Source organism: Dermacentor andersoni, chromosome 3 (assembly GCF_023375885.2).
Source record: "Dermacentor andersoni chromosome 3, qqDerAnde1_hic_scaffold, whole genome shotgun sequence".
Taxonomy (NCBI): Eukaryota; Metazoa; Arthropoda; class Arachnida; order Ixodida; family Ixodidae; genus Dermacentor; species Dermacentor andersoni.
The window spans coordinates 167658454-167678825 of NC_092816.1; the positions used below are offsets into that span (position 1 = coordinate 167658454).

At 46.5% G+C, this 20372-nt stretch overlaps 1 protein-coding gene across 1 annotated transcript; it reads left to right on the forward strand.

The window, feature by feature from the left end:
- Nucleotides 1-405: 405 nt before the first annotated feature.
- On the forward strand, nt 406-18985 carry LOC126524183 ((3R)-3-hydroxyacyl-CoA dehydrogenase-like). Its single transcript, XM_055067092.1, has 4 exons — nt 406-593; nt 1855-1904; nt 12605-12786; nt 18569-18985. The coding sequence occupies exons 1-4, from the start codon at nt 406-408 to the stop codon at nt 18983-18985; spliced, it is 837 nt and encodes a 278-aa protein (XP_054923067.1).
- Nucleotides 18986-20372: the final 1387 nt, after the last annotated feature.

Genomic DNA, 20372 nt, shown 5'->3' on the forward strand with positions numbered 1-20372 from the left:
TCATAGCTTTATTTGGTGATATCAGGTCCTAGGGACATTAAACACCACACTCCACTAACCTATGTATGCGGCCAGTACACCCCACTAACAGCTGTGGCCTAGTGTACTTTATCTGAACAGCTCGGATCTGAACAGCTGTTCAGACCCCAGTGCTCCGCTATTGCTGGCGCATTCGCAAGTCCACGAAGCGCACTGAACCTATTTTATTACCCTTCTCCCCCCACGCCCCTCCCTTCGAACTACACACATAGACACTCCCTGCCGATGAGATTCAATCCACCGCTTATGGGCAGGAGTTTCTCAGCGGTGTTTCAGATTCGAGGTCGCGCTTTGCGATTTCAGCTATTCTAAAGCCAGCTGCGCGTTCCACGTATCGAATTTTAGCGGTAAAGTTGGTAGGTCACGATGGCTTCAGCGAGCGCTTGTTTCTACGGACGTGTGGCCTTGGTAACTGGAGGTGCAAGCGGCATTGGCCAAGCAGTCTGCAACACCCTGGCCGCCGGCGGGGCCATCGTGGTCGTTGCTGACAAGCAGCTCGAGGCAGCACGAAAGGTTGCCCTGTCTCTGCCAGTTGGGTCGGCTATGATATTTGCGTCAGTATGGTGCTGTGAAGCTTGCCAAAAGTCGATACATTCGGGGTTTTGCACTTCAAAGTGGCCGTCGCGTAATCGGGCAACTTAACATTTATATTAAAAAAGAAATAATTTTTTTTCAAATTAGTGTGTACTCACAAACGTCCGTAAGCATTAATTGCTGTTCATTACACCTTAATGCACGAGTGCTTTGCACTCTACGCCTAAATGCCGCTGTCGCCGCTAAAACAAAGGCGCAGGAAAGGCACTTTTCTGCATAGTAGAAACCAGATTTTCCCGCACATCGCGACACTTTAGTACTTAGCGCTCGTTAACCGAAGAACCGAAGAGAATCTCTATAGGTCATGTGAAACCAGCCTACCTTGGAGATACGCATCACTCATCTGCACCTACAGAGCACAGACATGTGAGAGCGTAATCTCCCGTTGAATTCTCAATGGTGCCCGCATCGCGGCCATGTTACGCTTGCGTTCTAGGGGTGGGTAGCTGTAGCGCCCGCATTTACTCAGATGCCACGGGGCGTCCACGAGAATCCCGGCAGAGCAGGAACGAAGAAATATAAAGCTGCGCGAGGGGCGTGTGCTCACTTATCAGTTCTGCAGTCCACAAACGCTTGCAGTCTCTACCGGTACTTGCACACTTTGACGACGACACAGATACGGAAATTCACACCAGCGGAAGTAGCGCAGAAAAGACGGACTTGAAAGGGTCACAGCTTACTCTAGCCACTCGAAAAAAAGAGTGCATTTCCCTTATTTAGGCAGGTCTTTCGATGTTGTAAGCGACCATGACGCATTGTGTTAGTTGGCAAACTTAGGTCCCTTGAGCCCCGCAGGGGCGTCTGCGTCAGCAGGCGTTTGGTATGTTGCGACGCCACCTACCCGAGCACACGAGGGTTGGACCCTCCCGCGTGTAGCCGTGCGCGGCTTAGCCGTGTCTGGGGAAAAGGGGATCCCGGGGTTTGAGCCGATGTTGGGTGTTTGGACCTGTAAGGCCCCCCGGCGGAGGCAACACACCTCTTCGACCTCGGCTTCACATAGACGGCACCTCCAGACTGACCCACCTGGAGGAAATCGGCAGTCGCCTTTTCCTGTCTCTCTCTTCCTACAACCTTCGTCTTTCCCTTACTTTCCACCTTTCCTGGCTCCTTCTCTCTTCTATTTACTTCCTTCTTGGCGGCAAGGGTTAACCTTGCGTGGCTATCCTACCTTGGGTACACCATATTTGGTTATAGTGATAGCGTACGACTGTCGTCGTGCAGACTTGTACGCAAGCTATGCGGCATCCCCTCGTTGGGCTTCGTGGTGGGCGGTAAGCACTGTTGCCGAATTTTTTTGTATTTTCATGGAAACTTCTTTTTCCCAACCTCCTGATCGCCCTCAGAAACGAGGGCGCACCGAAGATTTATTTCAGTTTTTCGGACACCAAATCCAGAATTTCCCCCGCTTCCATGTTATTCACTCTGAAAAGCCAAACAAAGCAGTGCGAACCATTTTACCATTCATTGTGTCAAAGTCCTTGACTGATGTTCTTGGTCCAGGTTACAAGGCGTCGAGGATGGCAAGCGGTGACCTCCTCTTGGAGCTCCGCGGTTTGAAACAATATGAAAAACGACCAAAACTAGTGTGATTTGGGGAGACCCACATAACAGTAACCCCGCACCGTGCAATGCACACCACCCGCGGTGTTGTGTGAGATGATGATTTGCTAGAGCTGACTGAGGCGGAACTCCTGGAGGGCTTCAGTGAGCAAAATGTGATCAATGTCAGAAGAATTAAGATGCGCCGGGATGGCAAATAGATTCAGGCGAAGCACCTAATTATTACCTTTGGTTCAAGTCTCTTGCCCGAGTCAATCGAGGCCGGGTACATCAAGCTCCGTGTTAGGCCGTACGTGCCAAATCCGCTCCGTTGTTTCAAATGCCAGCGCTTCGGCCACAGCTCGCAGAGCTGCCGAGGCCGCCAAACTTGTGCGAAATGCAGTGCCCAAGAACACACCTCTCAAGCTTGTAGAACGCTCTCCACTGTGTAAACTGTGACGGGGATCCGCGTACTCGCGGTCGTGCCCATCCTGGAAGAAAGAAAAAGAAATTGTGACAATTAAAGTAAAAGAGAATATATCATGTAAGGAGGCACGCAGGCGGGTTTCATACCTGCCCAAGAAAAGCTTTGCCGATGTGACGCGTCAGGGGACAGCGACAGAAAGGCTTGCAACGGCTGTCCGACCCACGAACAGTGAGTAGGCAGTTGGGCCATCTGCCCCCGCGGCGGTTGCAGCTACCGCTGCTCCGTCAACCGAGTAGAAGGGACCATCGACCCCGAAGGCAACACTGGCAGCGCATGTGAAACGCAGAAATAAACAATAAACTGCACGTTATAAAGCCACAGTTAGGTTTTTGGCCCTCCCGAACAATATCACGGCGAACAGATGTCCTATTCTGCCGCCTCAGAATAGGGCACACATTTGGTACTCACAAGTTTCTGCTTACTCGAAATGAACCGCCAAGCTGTGGTCGATGTGGTGAGAAGCTGACCGTCCTCAACGTCCTCTTGAAGTGTCGCAAAGCGGAATTTGAAAGAAAGAAACATTTTCCTCTTGCATATCGTTATTGCGTACCTCTTCACCCAGCTATGTTTCTTGGTAAAGAACCATTTTTCAACACCAAAGTAGTCCTCAATATTTTAAATGAGGTTGTCCTGCATGTTATGAGCCCAATAAGTTCGTAGCGCATCCTCTTTCCAGGGGATGCCGCTGTCATAGTTGTTTTACATAGCACATGCCTCCAGGCCCTTGTGTCTCAAGGGCTCTAACGAGGCCATGGTGCTCTAGTGAATTTAGAAACTAATGCAATCTTTAATATCGTATCATTATTTTGAAATGCACCTTAATGCTCATAGTACACGTCATTTGTCATCGCCATAATTTTATTACACGTACATTTTACGCACTTTACAGCGACTATATTTTAGGCCCCTTTACAGCCACGTCACATCAACTTCATAGAACCCATCACTTCACTGCGAAATCACTAACACTTTCATGCCGCTTTTTTGGCCATACCTGGCCCTTGCGCCACTGAAAACCACACATTCATTCATTTAGGTCCCTTGCGGTTGCCTTACACGGTGGAGGCCCATGCCACAAGAGTTAGACATCACCGCGGTCTACAAGTCTGGTCGAATGCACTCTGATGCCCACTGCTAGTCTCTCGCCCCTATTTGACCGGCGCCGCAAGAACAGGACGACGACAATAGCTCACACGACTTCGCCGAACCGCGTAGTGGCTATGGTGTTGGACTGCTAAGCACGAGGTCGCGGGATCGAATCACAGCCACGGCGGCCACATTTCGATGGGGGCAAAATGCGAAAAGACGCGTAGACCTAGGTTTCGGTGCACGTTAAAGAACCCAGGGTCGTCCAAATTTCCGGAGTCTCCCACGACGGCATGCCTCATAATCAGTTCGTGGTTTTGGCACCTAAAAAGCCATAATTTAAGTTTTTGAAACCGGAACGCCATGAGCAGACACGGAGTTACGAAGCCTTCACTAGCACTTAGAGGGTTAGACCGATATATTTCAACGTGGACTATCCTCGTTTTCGCTACAAAATAATATCGTCGCAAAGAATTTTTACTCATACGTACAAACTGCCTTCTCGTTGTGCCCTCTACACTGCGGCCATAGGTTCTGCAAGCCCAACATGACGATCCGGCAGCAGGGCGTCTCATGTTGTTACATATGGGCCGCGAGGATACAAGAGAAACAGTACTAGCCGTATCTGACCGCCGACGTCGCTCTTTACGTGAAGACATGCCGAGACTGTCAGCAAAGCAAGATGCCATAGCAAACGCCTGCGGTATTCCTACAGAATAATAAACCTCCTTGCCGAACTTGATGGCAGATTTGGATGGATGTACAGGGGTCTTTTGTAACGTCGACGTCATGTAAATAGTTGACCGTCGTGGCCACCGATTAGCTTACTCGCTACGCCGAAACTACAGCCCTGCCCGAAGGTAATGCAGCCGAAGGCACTGAATTCTTTGTCCAAAATGTATTGCTGCGACACGGTGCCCCAGAAGTCCTCATCAGCGACAGAACAACAGAATCTGTGTATCTGCCCCGCCAGTAGTGCACACATTCCGTTCGACTCGCACTCAGAGAAAATGCCAGATGTAGAAGTTTGTTATAAATGAATTTTAACGCTTCTGCTGAACATAGACGCAAAAAATTGTTGGGATCAGACGGTATACGGATTGCTTTTCTGCGAAGATATGCAGAATTTGTAGCGCTGCATCTATAACAGTTTATTTCACGCATCGCTTTTCCAAAGTAGTCCCTCATAACTGGCATATAGCTAAGATCGTACTCGTCGGCCGATATCGTTAACGTATGTATGCTGCAAAATGTTCGAACATGTAATATCCAGATCGATTTACACCCGCGTTGAGAACACTCACTGTTCCCCAATCAACATGGATTCCAGCAGCGTGTCTTGACAGTCGCACAACTCCTTGAAACAGTTGTTGATTTCGCAGTCATTAAATGATACGAAGCAATTGACGCCATTGGTCTTGTTCTATCAAAAGCATTTGATAGTGTACTTCATGGCGAATTCATTATAAAATAAGAGTTGTCGGAATTAACGGATGAATGAAACGTTATCCATCCGATCTTGCAGTCCATGCAGACCAGTCATGGGCGGACAACCTTCTACTAACCTCAGGCGAATGGTCGAACGGAACGCCTGAGCAAGATGCTTACCTATGTGTTAGCAATGTAGGATGGCGTAGACATCGAAACCGATGTGGAGTGAAGCGATATTGGGATCGACCTTCGGTCGTCGGGCACAGCAGCTAACGCAATGCTCCAAGCACTAGGCCACGATCGCACCCATACTTCTCGCGTGTCAAAGCCACTAATTGAAACGTTTGGCACGTGCGTCAGGTGACAGTTTCTTGCATTCTTCCCTTGTGGCACCTAAAACCTTGGGGCGCTGTTCGAATGCAGCGTCTTCCCGATCGGCATTTATTGGTGCCGAGTGGGTGCTGTCCACCTAAAACGTTATTCACGTTAATGAGGTGGAGGGAATTGAAGGTGTATGAAAAAATAGCATGCTACAAGAGATGACTGAATCCACATTTTCCACATTACGCCTCCATGAAGCCTGCAATAAGTGGCGCAGCGCAACACAAGATGAAAGGAAAACAAAAAGGATGAAAGACATTCGCTGTCGGTGTTTTGTTTCGTGACATTTCTTTTTAGGCTGCCATATTGAAAATTCTCAGGAATAATTTTGTCAGTAATGTATCACCTGGTATGAGCATCTTTAGTGACAGAACGGTATAATATATCTCGCATATACCGCATGTAGTACAGCCGGGCGTGGCATATAGCATACGTATGCCTAAATATATGCGGAACTTCACGGCGACACCGACGGAAAACATTTACTTGGAGTGGAGATATAAGTGCTATCGCAATTAACGTGATTCCGCCTTATTTCGTGTTGCACGACATATTGACAATCTGACACGCGCGTAATGTGGAAGCTGTGGATTAAAAGTAATTCCATCTTGTTTCGCACTGAGCCAATTATGCAGTATGGCAAACCTACTAGCCCAATCCGCCACCAGTCAAGTTGCAAAACGCTTAACTTGGAACGGGAAAGGGCTGACGCTTAATATCCGAAGTTTAGGTCATGTGCAGTAGTCATGGATACAGTCTACTAATAAAAGTATAGTTTGTTCAAATACCGTAGAGCGCCACGTATTGCTTTGATGCTGGGAGCGTGTAAAGATGTACGCAGAGGAGTTGAAGTCGCACCCACTGTAGAGTCTACGTTTTTGATGCGACGTGGCGTGCAAAGAAAGTCCGATGTGCCTGGCGAGAAAGTACATTTCTTCGGTGTTTACCTTGTCAAACGATTAGCTGCGCTCTGTGCGGGTATTGTGCACAGTGATGTGCATGCTTATTTTTGATTGGCCAAATAATGCACTCGAACATAGAATATTTGCGAAAACGATTCCTCGGCTCTTTTAGGTTGTTTTCATCAAATTATATACTTAACAAACTCACACCAAGTTCGCAGCTTCGGCGATGTGTGCAGTGACACTGGAACGCGATTTCCGGATGCACGGTTACCGCAGGTCAGGAAAATAAAGTTGAAGAGCACCCCATTTCACAAGGGCTTAGATTTGTTCAGCGTGAGTATGTGCGAGAAATCCGCAGGCTTACGTCATCACAGCGTCCTGCGCATTCAATATCAGACTGCCGACTGACCAAGCGAAACGGGCGTGAGGACTTGCTACCTGCCGCGGTGGTTCAGTGAGTATGGGATTAAATTGCGGAGCTCGAGGTCCCTGGATCGACGCCGGCTGCCGCGGTGGCATTTCAGTGGCGGCGAAATACAAAAACGCTCGCAATCTTAAATTGCGGTGCACGTTAAAGAATCCCAGGTGGTTATTAATATTCCGGAGTCCTCCACTATTGCGTTCCTAATCAGACCGTGGTTTCGGCAGGTACTACCTCAGAATTTGACATTCTTATGCTCGTTATATTTTTCGCAAATGCTTCAATGAAGATGTCTTGTCCAATCAGATTGCTGTCGTGACGCAAATGCTGTTGTGCGTTCTAGAATATACGCGAGCTCGAGCGATTATCCTGCAATGAAGTGCGATTCATAAATAAACAGCGGACGTGCCTTAAATCGATATCTGTGGTGAACAGATGAAAAAGTGGTCACCATGAAAAAGCAAAACAATTTGTGTGAGAAAATTTAATAATAATAATAATCTCAAAAATAATAATAAGTCTATCTGCATCAAAGACATACAGGATGATGAAGACCAGCGGAAAAAGCTGGCGACACAGAAGTTTTGAGGAAGCCACAGGCCACCACAAAAATAGTGGTTATAAAGTTACGTGATGCCGTATACACAAATCATGGTGAGCTTCCAGAAAGTTGCCAACAATGCGAAGGAACATACTGAATCGTGACAGTTTTATGAAGAAGGATAAAAGACGATTTACATTGATGGCAACGAAACAAAAACACTATGAAAACTAATGCTGCTTCTATCGGCAGTTGAAGTGGTTAGACATAGAGATATTTGGGGTTTTTAAATGAGCACCTATATGTTTTAAAGTTAGGGTCTTTAATGTAAGCTTGTCTTTGTACAATGTATTTAGTAGTCTTGTTAACTTGTTTTTTAATGTTTGTTGACCGTATATTGTTTTGTGTGTTCGGTATTTCAGCATTGCCATTTGTTAGGCGTGTTGGTAAACTGAAAGCATATTTAGCGCCAGCAAACAAGTACGGTAGGGAGACGACACCACAATGCGCTCACTTCAACAACTTGATTTTCAGGAAATACACCTCTATAACCCATGCACAGTGGCGCCACCTTATCCAAATCTTACCCATCCAAGAAAGCCGTCTCCTTATCTAACAAGTCGACTGAAGGGGCACTAACACACGTGTCACTATTCCGTCAGATAGCCTGAGCCTCAATAATCTCTCGAACGTCTTTATCTTTGTGCTTCGCAAGAACCCGGCAGGATCCATACACCGGCGCACAGCCGCACTCCTGACAGTGGGTTGACAGATGATCGTATTGCTTATTTTTCATATTTTGGCAATGTTCCCGTAATCGGTCATTAAGACATCTCCCTGTCTGTCCGATGCATTTTTTTCCCACAGGACAGCGGAAGCTCATATACAACAGCTTCTACGCATCCCACTGACGCTTTTCGATGATTTGTAGATCATCCGGCAGCTGGCTTACGGTACGGGTCCGTTAATGGACATATATCTTTTTTTTTGTCAGGAATGCGGCTCTGAGCCGGTGTGGGGATCCTGCCGGGTTCTTGCGAAGCACAAAGATAAAAACGTGCGAGAGATTATTGAGGCTCAGGCTATCTGGCGGAATAGTGACACGTGTGTTAGTCCCCCTTTAGTCGACTTGTTAGATAAGGAGACGGCTTTATTGGATGGGTAAGATTTGGATAAGGTGGCGCCTCTGTGCATGGGTTATATAGGTGTATTTCCTGAAAATCAAGTTGTTGAAGTTAGCGCATTGTGGTGTCGTCTCCCTACCGTACTTGTTTGCTGGCGCTAAATATGCTTTCGGTATTTCGTCGGTTCATTTTTTCTTGTGGGATACAGGGCAATGTTTTCTGCTTGATATGCCAGCTGCGGCAGAAAAGACGCACCATTTTTAGTTCTCGCTTAAAACTTTTGCAAATTCTATAATCGAACATCCTAGTGATTTCCAAAATGTCGTATTTGCGGAACCAAGGAGAAGTGTGGGTATGTGAGGGTATGAGAAGTGTGGGTATGTAGTATGTGTAATTTCTGGAGGTTGACTTGTGTTGTTCCCCATACTAGTAACAACAGTTTAAGCTCGATACAAAAAAGTGTTATAAAGAGTTTTCATAATGCTACATTGTAGAGTACTGCGGTTTACTAAAATTACTCCAACTTGCTGCGACAACTTAGCTTGCGTGGTGTCAATATGTGTATTCCGTAGCATCTCTTGATTAAAAATCATTTCTAATATTTCAAAAGCTTTGTGCGATTTCCACTGGACATTCAGCTACTGAAAGAGAAGTCGGTATTGCAACTTATATATTTTTAGTGCGACAAAATACTGCTTTGGTCTTCGAGACATTTATTCTTAAAGAGTTTTGGTTAGCCCATCCTTGTGATATCATTATCGGCAGGTTTCCCTCATCAATTAGTTCACTAGACGATTCTCGTATTAGAGAAATGCGGCATCATGAGCGTAAACAACTAATTTAGCAGATTCATGTATGGATACAATATCATTTATACACGTGTTAAATAAGAACGGCCCGAAAATGCTACCCAATGGTACATTGGACGTAGGCGGCTACGGGCCGGAGCAGTTATGATTATCGCTGCGACCGTACCCAACCTACGGTTGCAGTGATAAACCGAGAAGCTACGTGTGTTAGATAAGATTTCATGGTCTCTAATACGTGGATGCAGCCAATTTTCGGTAAGTACAATGATATGTGGGTTAAATGTGTCGACTGTGGAAATGAACGAGTCGCGTTTGTTTTTGATGTTTCGAATGTTAGTCAAAGGGACAGACACGGGGGATAAGGGTCTTGCGCTGCATCTCGCACTTCCCTATGGACGATTAGGTGGTACAGTACACGGTTCGGTGCTAACACGCGTGTGTTGTGACTTGCTCTCTGTCACGCTGCAGAGTGCGCGTTAGAGATAGCATTATAACAAAGAACAACAGCAATTTCCCAACTACCTATGCCCGCTTCGTTCTTGTAAGTTCCGATAATAAGCCCGACGATTCTGCAGGCCATCCACGAGGATCCCATGTCCGGACATCTAGGAGCAGTGCATAAGCTCCAGCCTGCCCAATAACGGTCTAAGGTCCGCGCATGCATCTGTCGGCTGAGCTCTATGTGGCCAGCTGTGGTCAGGGTCGATGCACAAACATACAGCTTGACCAGCCGAACTCACAAAACAGCCGACACTTCCTAGCTCTCCTTTTCAAGGCAGTTCGAATTGACCTCGTGATTCCCTTTTCCCTCTAAACGAAAGGAAACCGTTGGATCATTGTATGCACTGACTACCTGACAAGGTGCTACGAGACTCTGATTTACCGTCTGCCACCACCAGCCAAGTCTCCCTCTCCATGTTGCACTCAATCATCTTCCGTCATGGCGTCTATCCTGCTTAAGTTATCGTCAGTGACCGCGGCCGCCAGTTTCTGTAGATGCTGTAGAATAGCTTCAGCGACTGGACACTTCTCGTTCTCGCGACTCCACACCATATCACCCGCAAACAGGTAGGCTGACGCCGTGCACCAAACGCACACTTGTGAACATTTTATATATACTATTCGGTAGGACAGGATGCCCGTCCAACTAGCGTAGCAGACTGCATAGAGATCTAGGGGGGCGATGGCCTTCCAAAATCCTTCTGGTATAGCCATAGGTTTGTTTTTAGAGTTGCTAAGCACCTACTTTGGATGTACTTATGTGGAGTGGAATGGGGACATCTTCGTAAAAAAGGACGGTATCTGCATTGTATCTGGCATTGCTCCCGTTTTGCGTGGCAATTTCTTAGCAAACTGAGACAGACTGTTGCAACAGCGACGAACACCCATGCAACTACTACCTGTGTTTAGGTTTGGTGATGCCTTTTTAGTAGTCTTAGAATGTGACGAGGAGGACTTGCAAAAGCAGTCTTCCGAATTAATTTCAGTTTTTCGTCGATGCCTAGCACCTGTAATAGTGACCCACGAGCTGCCTATTGACTGCTATTTAAGTGTCCTTGACTTAAGGGTACAATTCTTATTCAAGCAGGTGTGCTGGGAATTCCAGTCTAGAGCAAAAAAAAAAACAAAACAATTTTTGATGTTTGATTGTTCGCATTCTAAGCTCTTAAACCGCAGTGTCGTTGTTTATCCTTTGACAATACCTAAAGAAATCGTGCGTTCATCGGCTGCGAAAGCTTTGCCGAACAGGTTCGTCGCCTAATTGAAGCGGGATGTCCGCGAGCAATGCTATCTACAATTGCAGAAAGAGTGCTTAAGCTGAAGAAACAAGGCACTAACGCCAACCACGCGGGAGCGCAAGAAGGTACAAAGAAACTGTCTTCTATTCCTTACATACATTTTGTTTCGCATAACTTGAATAAAGTGGCTGCAAGGGCGGGAGTAAATGCAGTTTTTACCGCACCCGACAAGCTAGCGAAAATCTGCAGAGCGGTTAATAAAGGAGCTAGAAAATCTGTGTTTAATAAAAATCATCACGATAAGCCTTTACAGTGCACTGAAAACGTGGTCAATGCAATTCTTTTGGATTGAGGCACGTCATTCATGGGTCAAACGGGAGACGCCTAAATTACAGATTTAAATAACGTAAGTACAGCACAACTAAAATTATATCAGAGCATATAGGTATTCATTGTACGGGCTGCGTTTGCGCACCATTATTGCAAAAGACCAAGCCTCATGTTGAAATCAACAGATAGACTAACAAGGAGGATCGTTGAAGCCTTAGGTATTAAAAAGCTGGGTGATTCTTGTGTTAACGAGCTGTACGTCATGCTCTCATAAAAATATGTTGTATTCCTTACAGGAACCGTTGTACACGCGTAGTAGGTTCGACCTTGTGTCTCTTATATTTTCCTATCTTGTGTTTCTTCATGTTCAGCCAGTACTTATTGCTATTGCGTACTGAAGAATATAAACAAGTCACAATTACTATATCATAAGTAGTAGTTTCAGATCTAAACAAGAAAACAAAACAACAAGTATATGTTAAAACTGCGTGCACTAATGAAAGTACATGTAATAGTGTTTCGCAAATCCGACTTTTTATAATTTTTCAAGCTTTTTAAAGAACGTAACAATATTTAAAATGAAGTTAAAGTTACTTGAGATTTTCAGATTACGCGGCACAGTGTCCTCAGTAAACGCTCCCGAATTTTTACCACTTTCTGCTGAATGTATTTCTGGCACAAGACAGATCCAAACAAATTTTACGTATTCAAACACTATTATCGAGACATGCTGTATTTGAAGACTATTTAAAATCATTGCAACAGAGCTTCGGAATGCTGGCGTTCCTAAATGGTTCATATTACCTGCAGCTCTTGTGCTACGCGCTGGTAGCGTAAATATACTAATGGCTACCAATTCATTATTCATCATTATTCGACGTATGAGTTGAGCTGCTTTTAAAGTGAAAGTTCACCCTCACTTCACCCTCTACGCACCAGTTTATTCTCCACGCTTATTGCTGATAGGTGAGATGGAAATTATGATAATGCCGAGGAACGCAGTTGTGACCCTCACGCGAATATACTGGAATATAGCCTGGCAGGAAAGAGGACATCTCAGCTGTGTGGAGAGTTTCACGTGGCTCCTTCATAAGTGGAACGATAACCAGCACGTCCCCTATCACGGCACTGCAATCGCATCTATACCACGCTCGTGATAACTAATTCCTTTCTTGCAGGTGACGCCAAGCACCAGGCCATGTTTGTCGACGTGGGCGAATCGGTGTCCGTGGAGCAGCTCTTCGACAACATCAGGAGTGCGTTCTCCGAGCCGCTGAGCATAGTCGCCCACTGTGCCGGTATACTGCGCACGGCACCACTCTGCGAGTGCACGGATGAGCTCTTTGATGACGTCATCAGGGTGAATTTGAGGGTGCGGTATTGGCTGCTTGCTGGAATACAAAGAGCAGCGCCTAATTTCTCCGGTACTACATGTGATCAGGCAGGGCTAGGTATTTCTCACCAGCTCAATCGTTTTTTTTTTTCGCAAGTCTTACTTAGCAATCCTATTTCAGCACAATTAGTGAATTAATTATCCTGTTTTTCCTTCCTTTATTTATTTATTTTATATTTCGTCAATTTAGGTTTCATTTGTCAACCATAGGTGCAATTGTACTCATTGCTGTTATTTCCAACTTCCCATTTTCATTATTAACCGGACACATCCAAATAAAGCATAGTTGCTTTATTCTCGCTTAAAAAAATTTGTTCCTAGTCTTTCACTTCCACTTCTTTTGGAATACAATGCCCGCTGAACCCTAATTTAACGCCAGCGTACACAGGCGTCGTTCTTGTTAACAGCAGAGCTGTTTTGGTTTTTAGTTCCGTCGTGTAGCGTTACCAGAAAGCTCTGCCCAGCTGCACGCCGTCTTGATTTGCCTAGCAACCACCTGCGAGACCACTCTGCCACGTAACCTCTTCGCACTGCACGGGTGTAGGGCGGAGTCGTGACGTTAGAGGCAAGTAAATGCTCGGAACAGCTGGCGTAGCGATACACTTCTCGCCTCCTCTACTCCTTGCGTACGTACTGCTGCCATGGCAAGACCGAAGTCCGGATGCCCGAAGAAGAAGCGGCTTACCAGAAAGAGCGCCATACTCCCAAACGGGAAGCGATGAGTCGCCGCCGAGCTGAACCGGAACACCACGCCGAAGCTGCGGCTAAGAGGAGGCGACGCCGAGTCGAGGATACCGAGTTTCAGTCCAGGCAACGCGAGAGACCGCGCCTGAATGTTCGACGTCGCCGAGAAAGCGATCACGGCCTTAGACTGCTCGAAAACTTCCAGCGTCAAGCCCGCCGAGACAGCTTAGCAAGACCTAGCATAACCTCGCAAAACCTAGAAACAACTGAGCCAAGCCTACCATAACCTCGCAAGACCTAGAAACGACTTAGCCAAGCCTGCCAACAACTTGGCAAAACCTGGTATAACTTCGCAAAACCTACAAAAAAACTTAGGCAAGCCATATAAAAGCTGGGTGATCACAAGCTCCGCTTTTGCCTTGCACCGCTAGTGCCAGCTGCGCACGCTTTCCTTTTTTTTTTTGGCCACCCGTACTTGTGTGAAGAAGTGCTAGCTGAAGCCTTTGCTCCCTGCTGCTTTCTTACTACGATATTAAAACATCCCCTGTATGAACATTCAGATTTCCTTCACCCTCTACGCACCAGTTTATTCTCCACGCTCATTGCTGATAGGTGAGATGGAAATTATGATAATGCCGAGGAACGCAGTTGTGACCCTCACCGACACAAATGCCATTGACACAACGTTAGCTCCAGCCAACACATGCTGTATTTGACGACTATGTATAGTCATCCCAGAAGAGCTTCGGAATTCTGGCGTCCCCAAATGTCACCCTGCAAATGTGTACTGCAGTTGCTTGAATAACTCGTGCCATTCACATCGCTGTTGCTGTTCTGGGAAATAATGCACCAACGTTAACGCGATTTCCCAGAGTGAAAAAAAAAAAAAGGGGGGGGGGGTTGCTTCGAGAGCAAGGAAAGTACGCCTTACGACAGACGCCATCGGATTTCGAGTGGAAGTTTTAGTTGATGAGTTCCTAAGTGAATAGATTGGAACGAATAAGTCTTTTTTCTCGGAAAGCACTGCACCAAATTCGACGAGGTTTGTTCGAATCAAAAAAAAAAAAAAAGTTAAAATCTAGATACAACAGGCAGCGCATTTTTTTATTTATTCCTTCAACATTTTGACGAACACTGCTAACAATTTCCAAATTGGAAAAAGAAGTATCACGTATCAACTAAAACATAAAATAATTTATTGTGATTCTGCAAACTACCCCTGGTAATACCTACACACATCGTGTGGACGAAGTTGACGCATTACCCGCCGTGGTAGCTTAGTGGCTGCACTCTAACTGCACTGCAGAGCTGGAGGTCGCAGGCCCGATCACGGCCTAGGCGACCGCTTTTCTGGCGAATTGCAAATACGTACCCGTATACTTAGATTTAGTTGCACTGTCAAGAATATCCGGGTGGTGGAAATTATTCCCGAGCCCGCCACTACGGCGCGCCTCATAATCATAAGTCATGGTTTCACCACGTAAAACCGCAGAATTTACTAAAATTTTTTGACACCGCCAAGTTGAACATTGTGCTAAGAGCCGGCGGCTTCTGTAGCAGCGAAACTTCCTATTGGCGGCGAGGCCCCGTCGGGATCGTGCGCACATTGGTTCGCGATTGCTGGCTCCGGCCTCGACGGAGCAGAGCGGCCGAAAGGGGACGTCTGTTGCCGTGGTATTGGGCGAGGGCAGATCGCATCGCCGCGACGCCACGTCATCCTCGCTCCCGGAAGCCTGTTTTACCCGCGCGGTCCTTGACCGCGCGCGCTCCCGCCTGCGTACTAACTGCTTCTCGATAACGACAAATCAAAACGTGCCACGCGCCTCAACGCACTCGCTTGCCCGCAAGGAGTTCATAAATCGGAGGACCGCTCAGCGGCGTTGCAGTGGACAATAATGATTTCGCTCGCATAAGTCATACTAAGCGCTTAAGCGCGCTTGGATTTTTTACAGCGAAGCTGTTAAGGGCTACTTTCCCCACTATCGTGTCCGCGTGTAGATGAAAATCCCGAAGTTAGTGTAATGCTGGGCTGACCCGTGACAGATTTGACGCAGGCGTTAAACACTCCCCACACGTGAGCCAATCATAAAGATAGTGCGATGCGAGGCTGACCCGCGGCGGAGGTTACGCAGGCGTTAAGGACTCCCGATACGTGGGCCGAAGCCGAAGATAGTGCAATAGCGGGCAGACCCGCGGCGAAGGTGCAGTTCGCCATTAAGGGGCACACATAAACAGCTTCGCAAGCTGTCCTTCACAGAGTGGAAATGTAGTGAGTTTTTTTATTGATGTTTTCTGTGTCACATTGCAATGTACCACTATCTCGTGAGTACGAATGCTACCAGCGCTCGTGAACGATGCACAAATTTCAGGTAAGCTGTGAATTCATAAATAAAATTTACCCCCTTTAGTTGCTTTAGACATGGATGCACTTTACGGAGCAGCGATATTTGTTTTGGTGCAGAGTGAAGTATAAAACTACGTAAACTATAGGCTTCAATTTTTGTAAATTATCCCGGCCTGGCGGCCCCATTTCGATGAGGTCGAAATGCGAAAACACCCGCATATTTTGATTAAGGCGCACGTTAAAGAACCCCAGGTGGTAAAAATTTCCGTAGTCCCTCACTACAGCGTGTCTCATAATCAGATCGCTGTTTTGGCAAGTAAAACCCCGCAATTTAATTATTGTTTTATTTTTGTAAAAAATCAAATTGTGGGGTTTTACGTGCCCAAACCACTTTCTGATTATGAGGCAAGCCCAGCTGGGGTTCTTTAACGTGCTCCTAAATCTAAGTACACCGGTGTTTTCGCGTTTCGCCCCCATCGAAAAGCGGCCGCCGTGGCCGGGATTCGATCCCGCGATCTCGTGCTGAGCAGCCTAACACCATAGCCACTGAGCAACCACGGCGGGTATTAATTTCTGTACATTACCACTTCATGAGTATTTGTAAAAAAAATTTTGGCTTTAATGCAAAGCATCATTTTCTTGAGTCAGTATAGAACTTAACCTTCTGGCTCAAATGGAACAAATTCTACTGAAGTCTGTGCAATGGGGGTCTAATAAACAAGTTCAGTTCAATGATTTGTGTATAAGGAAATCGGAGTTCGCCCCATGCTGAAGCTTCCTATTAAATAAGTATTGCTAATCAATTGCTAGAATTAGCGTGCAAATAATGCCAGCGACGAAGCCAGCGCTTCCACACTCTTTAAAACACAATTTTCTAGAGCTGATCTTTCAAAAAACAGTTAAAAGGGTTAAACGGGAAAACTTGTTCTTAGCAAACACATATTTTTTTCACCTCACCAGTTCAGCTTTAGGAAATAGTTTTCTTTATTATAACCGCCTACCGATGTTCGTGGGCCTTATACATAAAGTCATTAAATTAAAGATCAAATTATGCGGTCTTACATGCCGAAATAATTATGAGGCGCGCCGTAAGGGGTGAGGGGACTCTGGATTAACTTTTACGTCCTGGGTTCTTGAACGCGCACTTATATCTAAGTACATGGGTGTTGTTGTATTTCGGCCCCGTCGAGATGCGGCCGCTGTGGCCGGGATACGATCCCGTGACCTCGTGTTTAGCAGCCAGAAATACATTCATGTTGGATATTATTTGGTAGCAGGAATTCTCACGGATGTAGGAAAATCGTATATTTCTTGCCTCATGATATACTTAACGGGAAATGATATTGTTATACTACGAAAGGAATACCTTAAGCACTTTTTGATAGTTATTTAGGAGAACGCATCATATCGTTTGCTTTGATGCAGCACAATCTTATGTTGAAATTATAAATTCACTGCAAGGCTCATTTTGGACTATGCTCTTCTTACTGTGTATTGATAACCTGATCTCACAGTTGCTTCATACCTGACCTCTGCTTTATGTGGATGACAAAAAATTACTCTCTAGCAGCCGCTAATAAAAAGAAATTGTAGTTGCTAAGCTTAGCAAATACATGCAGATTCTGCAACACATGGTCTGCAACACAGACCACTACAGGATTTTCCCCGTTCTTTCTTCTTTACGGACGCGAGCCTTCCTGCACAATGGACACCATCCTTCCGTATCGCCCTGACACAACGGAGGCTACTACCCTGTCCGAGGCTGCTGCACACGCGGAATAGTGCGGGAAGCTCGCCCGCACATTTACTTCGGAAGATCAGCAGCGACAGGAGCACCTTCGGGATACTCCCTCTTCTCCGGCACCCTATGCCCCTGACTCACTAGTCTGTCTTTGGGTTCCCGCTACCAGCCCTGGACTTTTTCCCAAGCTTGTGTTCAAGTACCAGGGTCCCTACCGTGTCATCAGTCAAACGTCTCCTGTGAACTATATGGTAGAACCCCTTGAGCCGCCTTCCGATAAGCGCCGCCGAGGGCGCGAAATCGACTCAAGCTGCGCTCAAGCCGTAGTTTGACCCACCTGTGCTATCTTGCCCGTAGGTCGCCGAGACGGCTCCTCTTCCCCGGGGAGGCAATTGTGCTGAAGAAGAATGAGCAGTAGGCACTGCTTAGAGAAAGACGACGACGACGAGTGCTTGGGAGGCTTGTGCCTGTGTCGCCGAAGCTCTGTGTCCTCTCGCTGCGGTGCTCCGCTATCTGAGCGATTTAGCAATCGAACTATAACGCCTCTTGACATACAAAGCTATTAGGACTCCCAATTGAAGCACTATAGCACTACAGCGACTACTACTACTAACGCTGCTTCCCCCGCCTTCGCTACTGCTACTTCATTGGTGCTGTTGCTGGTTGAAGTGACTCAACACAGTAGCGACAAGAATACTGAACTGTTTATTGATCTGCACTTGAGCTTTAAGTAACTGAAAACCACGTCAGTTGCAACACCCACTGCGGCGGAGCACATCGTTTCTTGCTGATAGCTGATAAGGAACTCGGGCAGGCAAGTGTGCTTTATCGACGACGCTGCTGTGGTGATGTTGATTATCAAGTTGTTTGGTTGTATTCAGAGCCAGAATTACCGTCATGGGCGTGTGATAAATCTGAAAATACGTGCGTGACAAATTGTGATGCGACAAACATCTGCAGTCTCGTCTTTGTTTTTGTAGGGTACATTCCTGGTGAATCGCGCAGCTGGCCGTGATATGCGCCGAGCTGGGACGCCACTTGCGCAAGGGGGAGCAGCCATCGTGAACATATCCAGCGTTGCGGCGAAGTCCTGCCCTGCGTCATCAGCCGCGTACGCCGCCGCGAAGGCCGGCGTCGTTGCACTGACCAAGTCTGCGGCGTCGGAACTTGCGGAGCACGGAATCCGCTGCAACGCAGTGCTGCCTGGATGGGTGGAGACTACTCTCATGGCTCACGCTGACGCAGCCCGCAAGGCTAAAGCCCTATCGAGCACACCGCTCGGGAGGACCGCCCAGCCATGCGAGATAGCCGAAGCCATCAAGTTCCTCTGCTCGCCGGCTGTGAGCTCCTTCATCACGGGAGCTACTCTTGAGGTCACCGGAGGATTCTACACGTGAATTGTGTTTCTGTCATTTATTATTCAACAAAGCCATCCGATGATATAATAAAAAAAATCAGGTTTGGGGCATATATATGACGTGCACCTGTCTGACAATGTGTTCATGAGATTTGTGCAGTGGTCTCACATTTAAGAACAACATAGAAATAGTGTCTATATGAGGTTTCAAGTGGACCACAGCAAAATAAGTTTACCAGTCACCGGTTACCTGTAAGTATGGATGGCGAAGAGTTCAGCTTCCCATGGACCGAAAAAGAAAAGATATGCACCGTCTTCACCCCTGTAATGTTGTGCGTGTCTTCTGCTATGTGTGTATACAAACACGACCACCTGCCGGCTGTCATTAACATGTATGTAGAACAGCACTGGGACCGAAGTACTGACATGAAGTTACTGACTTTTTATTTCCGCGCTTTAAATAAAGGCCCCTCGACCTCGAAGCCCTAAAAATACTGGGAACCCTTAGAGCTCCCATAACAATTTACGATAACAACTTTTCTACGGAGAGTTCTGGTTTCGTTTCTTCATAGTAGTATGTCTGGTATCTTCATGACGCGGAAAGTGCTAATATGAAGCAGCATATTTTGGCCTTCTTTTGCTCGCCTTGTCGTCTGCAGTGCCCATACTCGACGCGCGGCCCGATGTAGAACCATGACGATAGCTACTCTGGCTTTTAATAACGAAGTGCTTTCAAGTTCAAGCGTTTTCACTCATGCTTAGGGTTGTACAAATGAATGTTTATTTTTTTGGTGGTCACGTGCATGACAACAATCACATCGAAGCTCACTAAAGTGATCGCCATACCGCTACCTACATAGTCTTCTGGAGTTTGTAGATGTTTTCGCAGGGAACACACGCAGACTCATTTTCGGCCTCTTCGCATTGCATCTGTGTGTCTTTTGAGAGTAATGCCTTTTCCTTTACAGTGTGATCCAAAGCGTATGTGACGTCTCTTGCCTTCAGCGCTTCTTTTTTTGCGCGTAACCATCAGCTTTCAGAACAGTCTCTCGATAGAGTTAGCGTTGAATCTTATAGCCAGGATATAGTTAACGCTTATTCCAAACAGAATATTTATAATTTTCGCTTTTGCTTGTTTCGGGAAAAGCACTGAAATGTATGCTTCTTCTGTGAAGCTTCCATCTCCAGCGACCACTGAACAATCTCTCACTTTCGTTACGTAGCGGCAAAACACATTTTGAAGCCGCTGTATGCGGGCTTCATCTTGCTAGGAGATCGACATTTTGCAATGACTTCATTGTATACAATACCCTCAGAACTTTCGTGAAGTTCATGCTGCGCTATCTCAATATAAAGAGCAGATTTGCCTCGAGAGTTCTGGAGGTGCTTCAACGACACAGTTATTTTCAGGGAAAGCTACTGCACTT

Bases quoted from the DNA above. Each gene is read 5' to 3' on its own strand.
- LOC126524183 (XM_055067092.1), top strand. From the start codon at position 406: ATGGCTTCAGCGAGCGCTTGTTTCTACGGACGTGTGGCCTTGGTAACT. The intron at 594-1,854 runs GTCAGTATGGTG...GTCGTCGTGCAG, and splicing joins GGGTCGGCTATGATATTTGC to ACTTGTACGCAAGCTATGCG. The intron at 1,905-12,604 runs GTAAGCACTGTT...CCTTTCTTGCAG, and splicing joins GTTGGGCTTCGTGGTGGGCG to GTGACGCCAAGCACCAGGCC.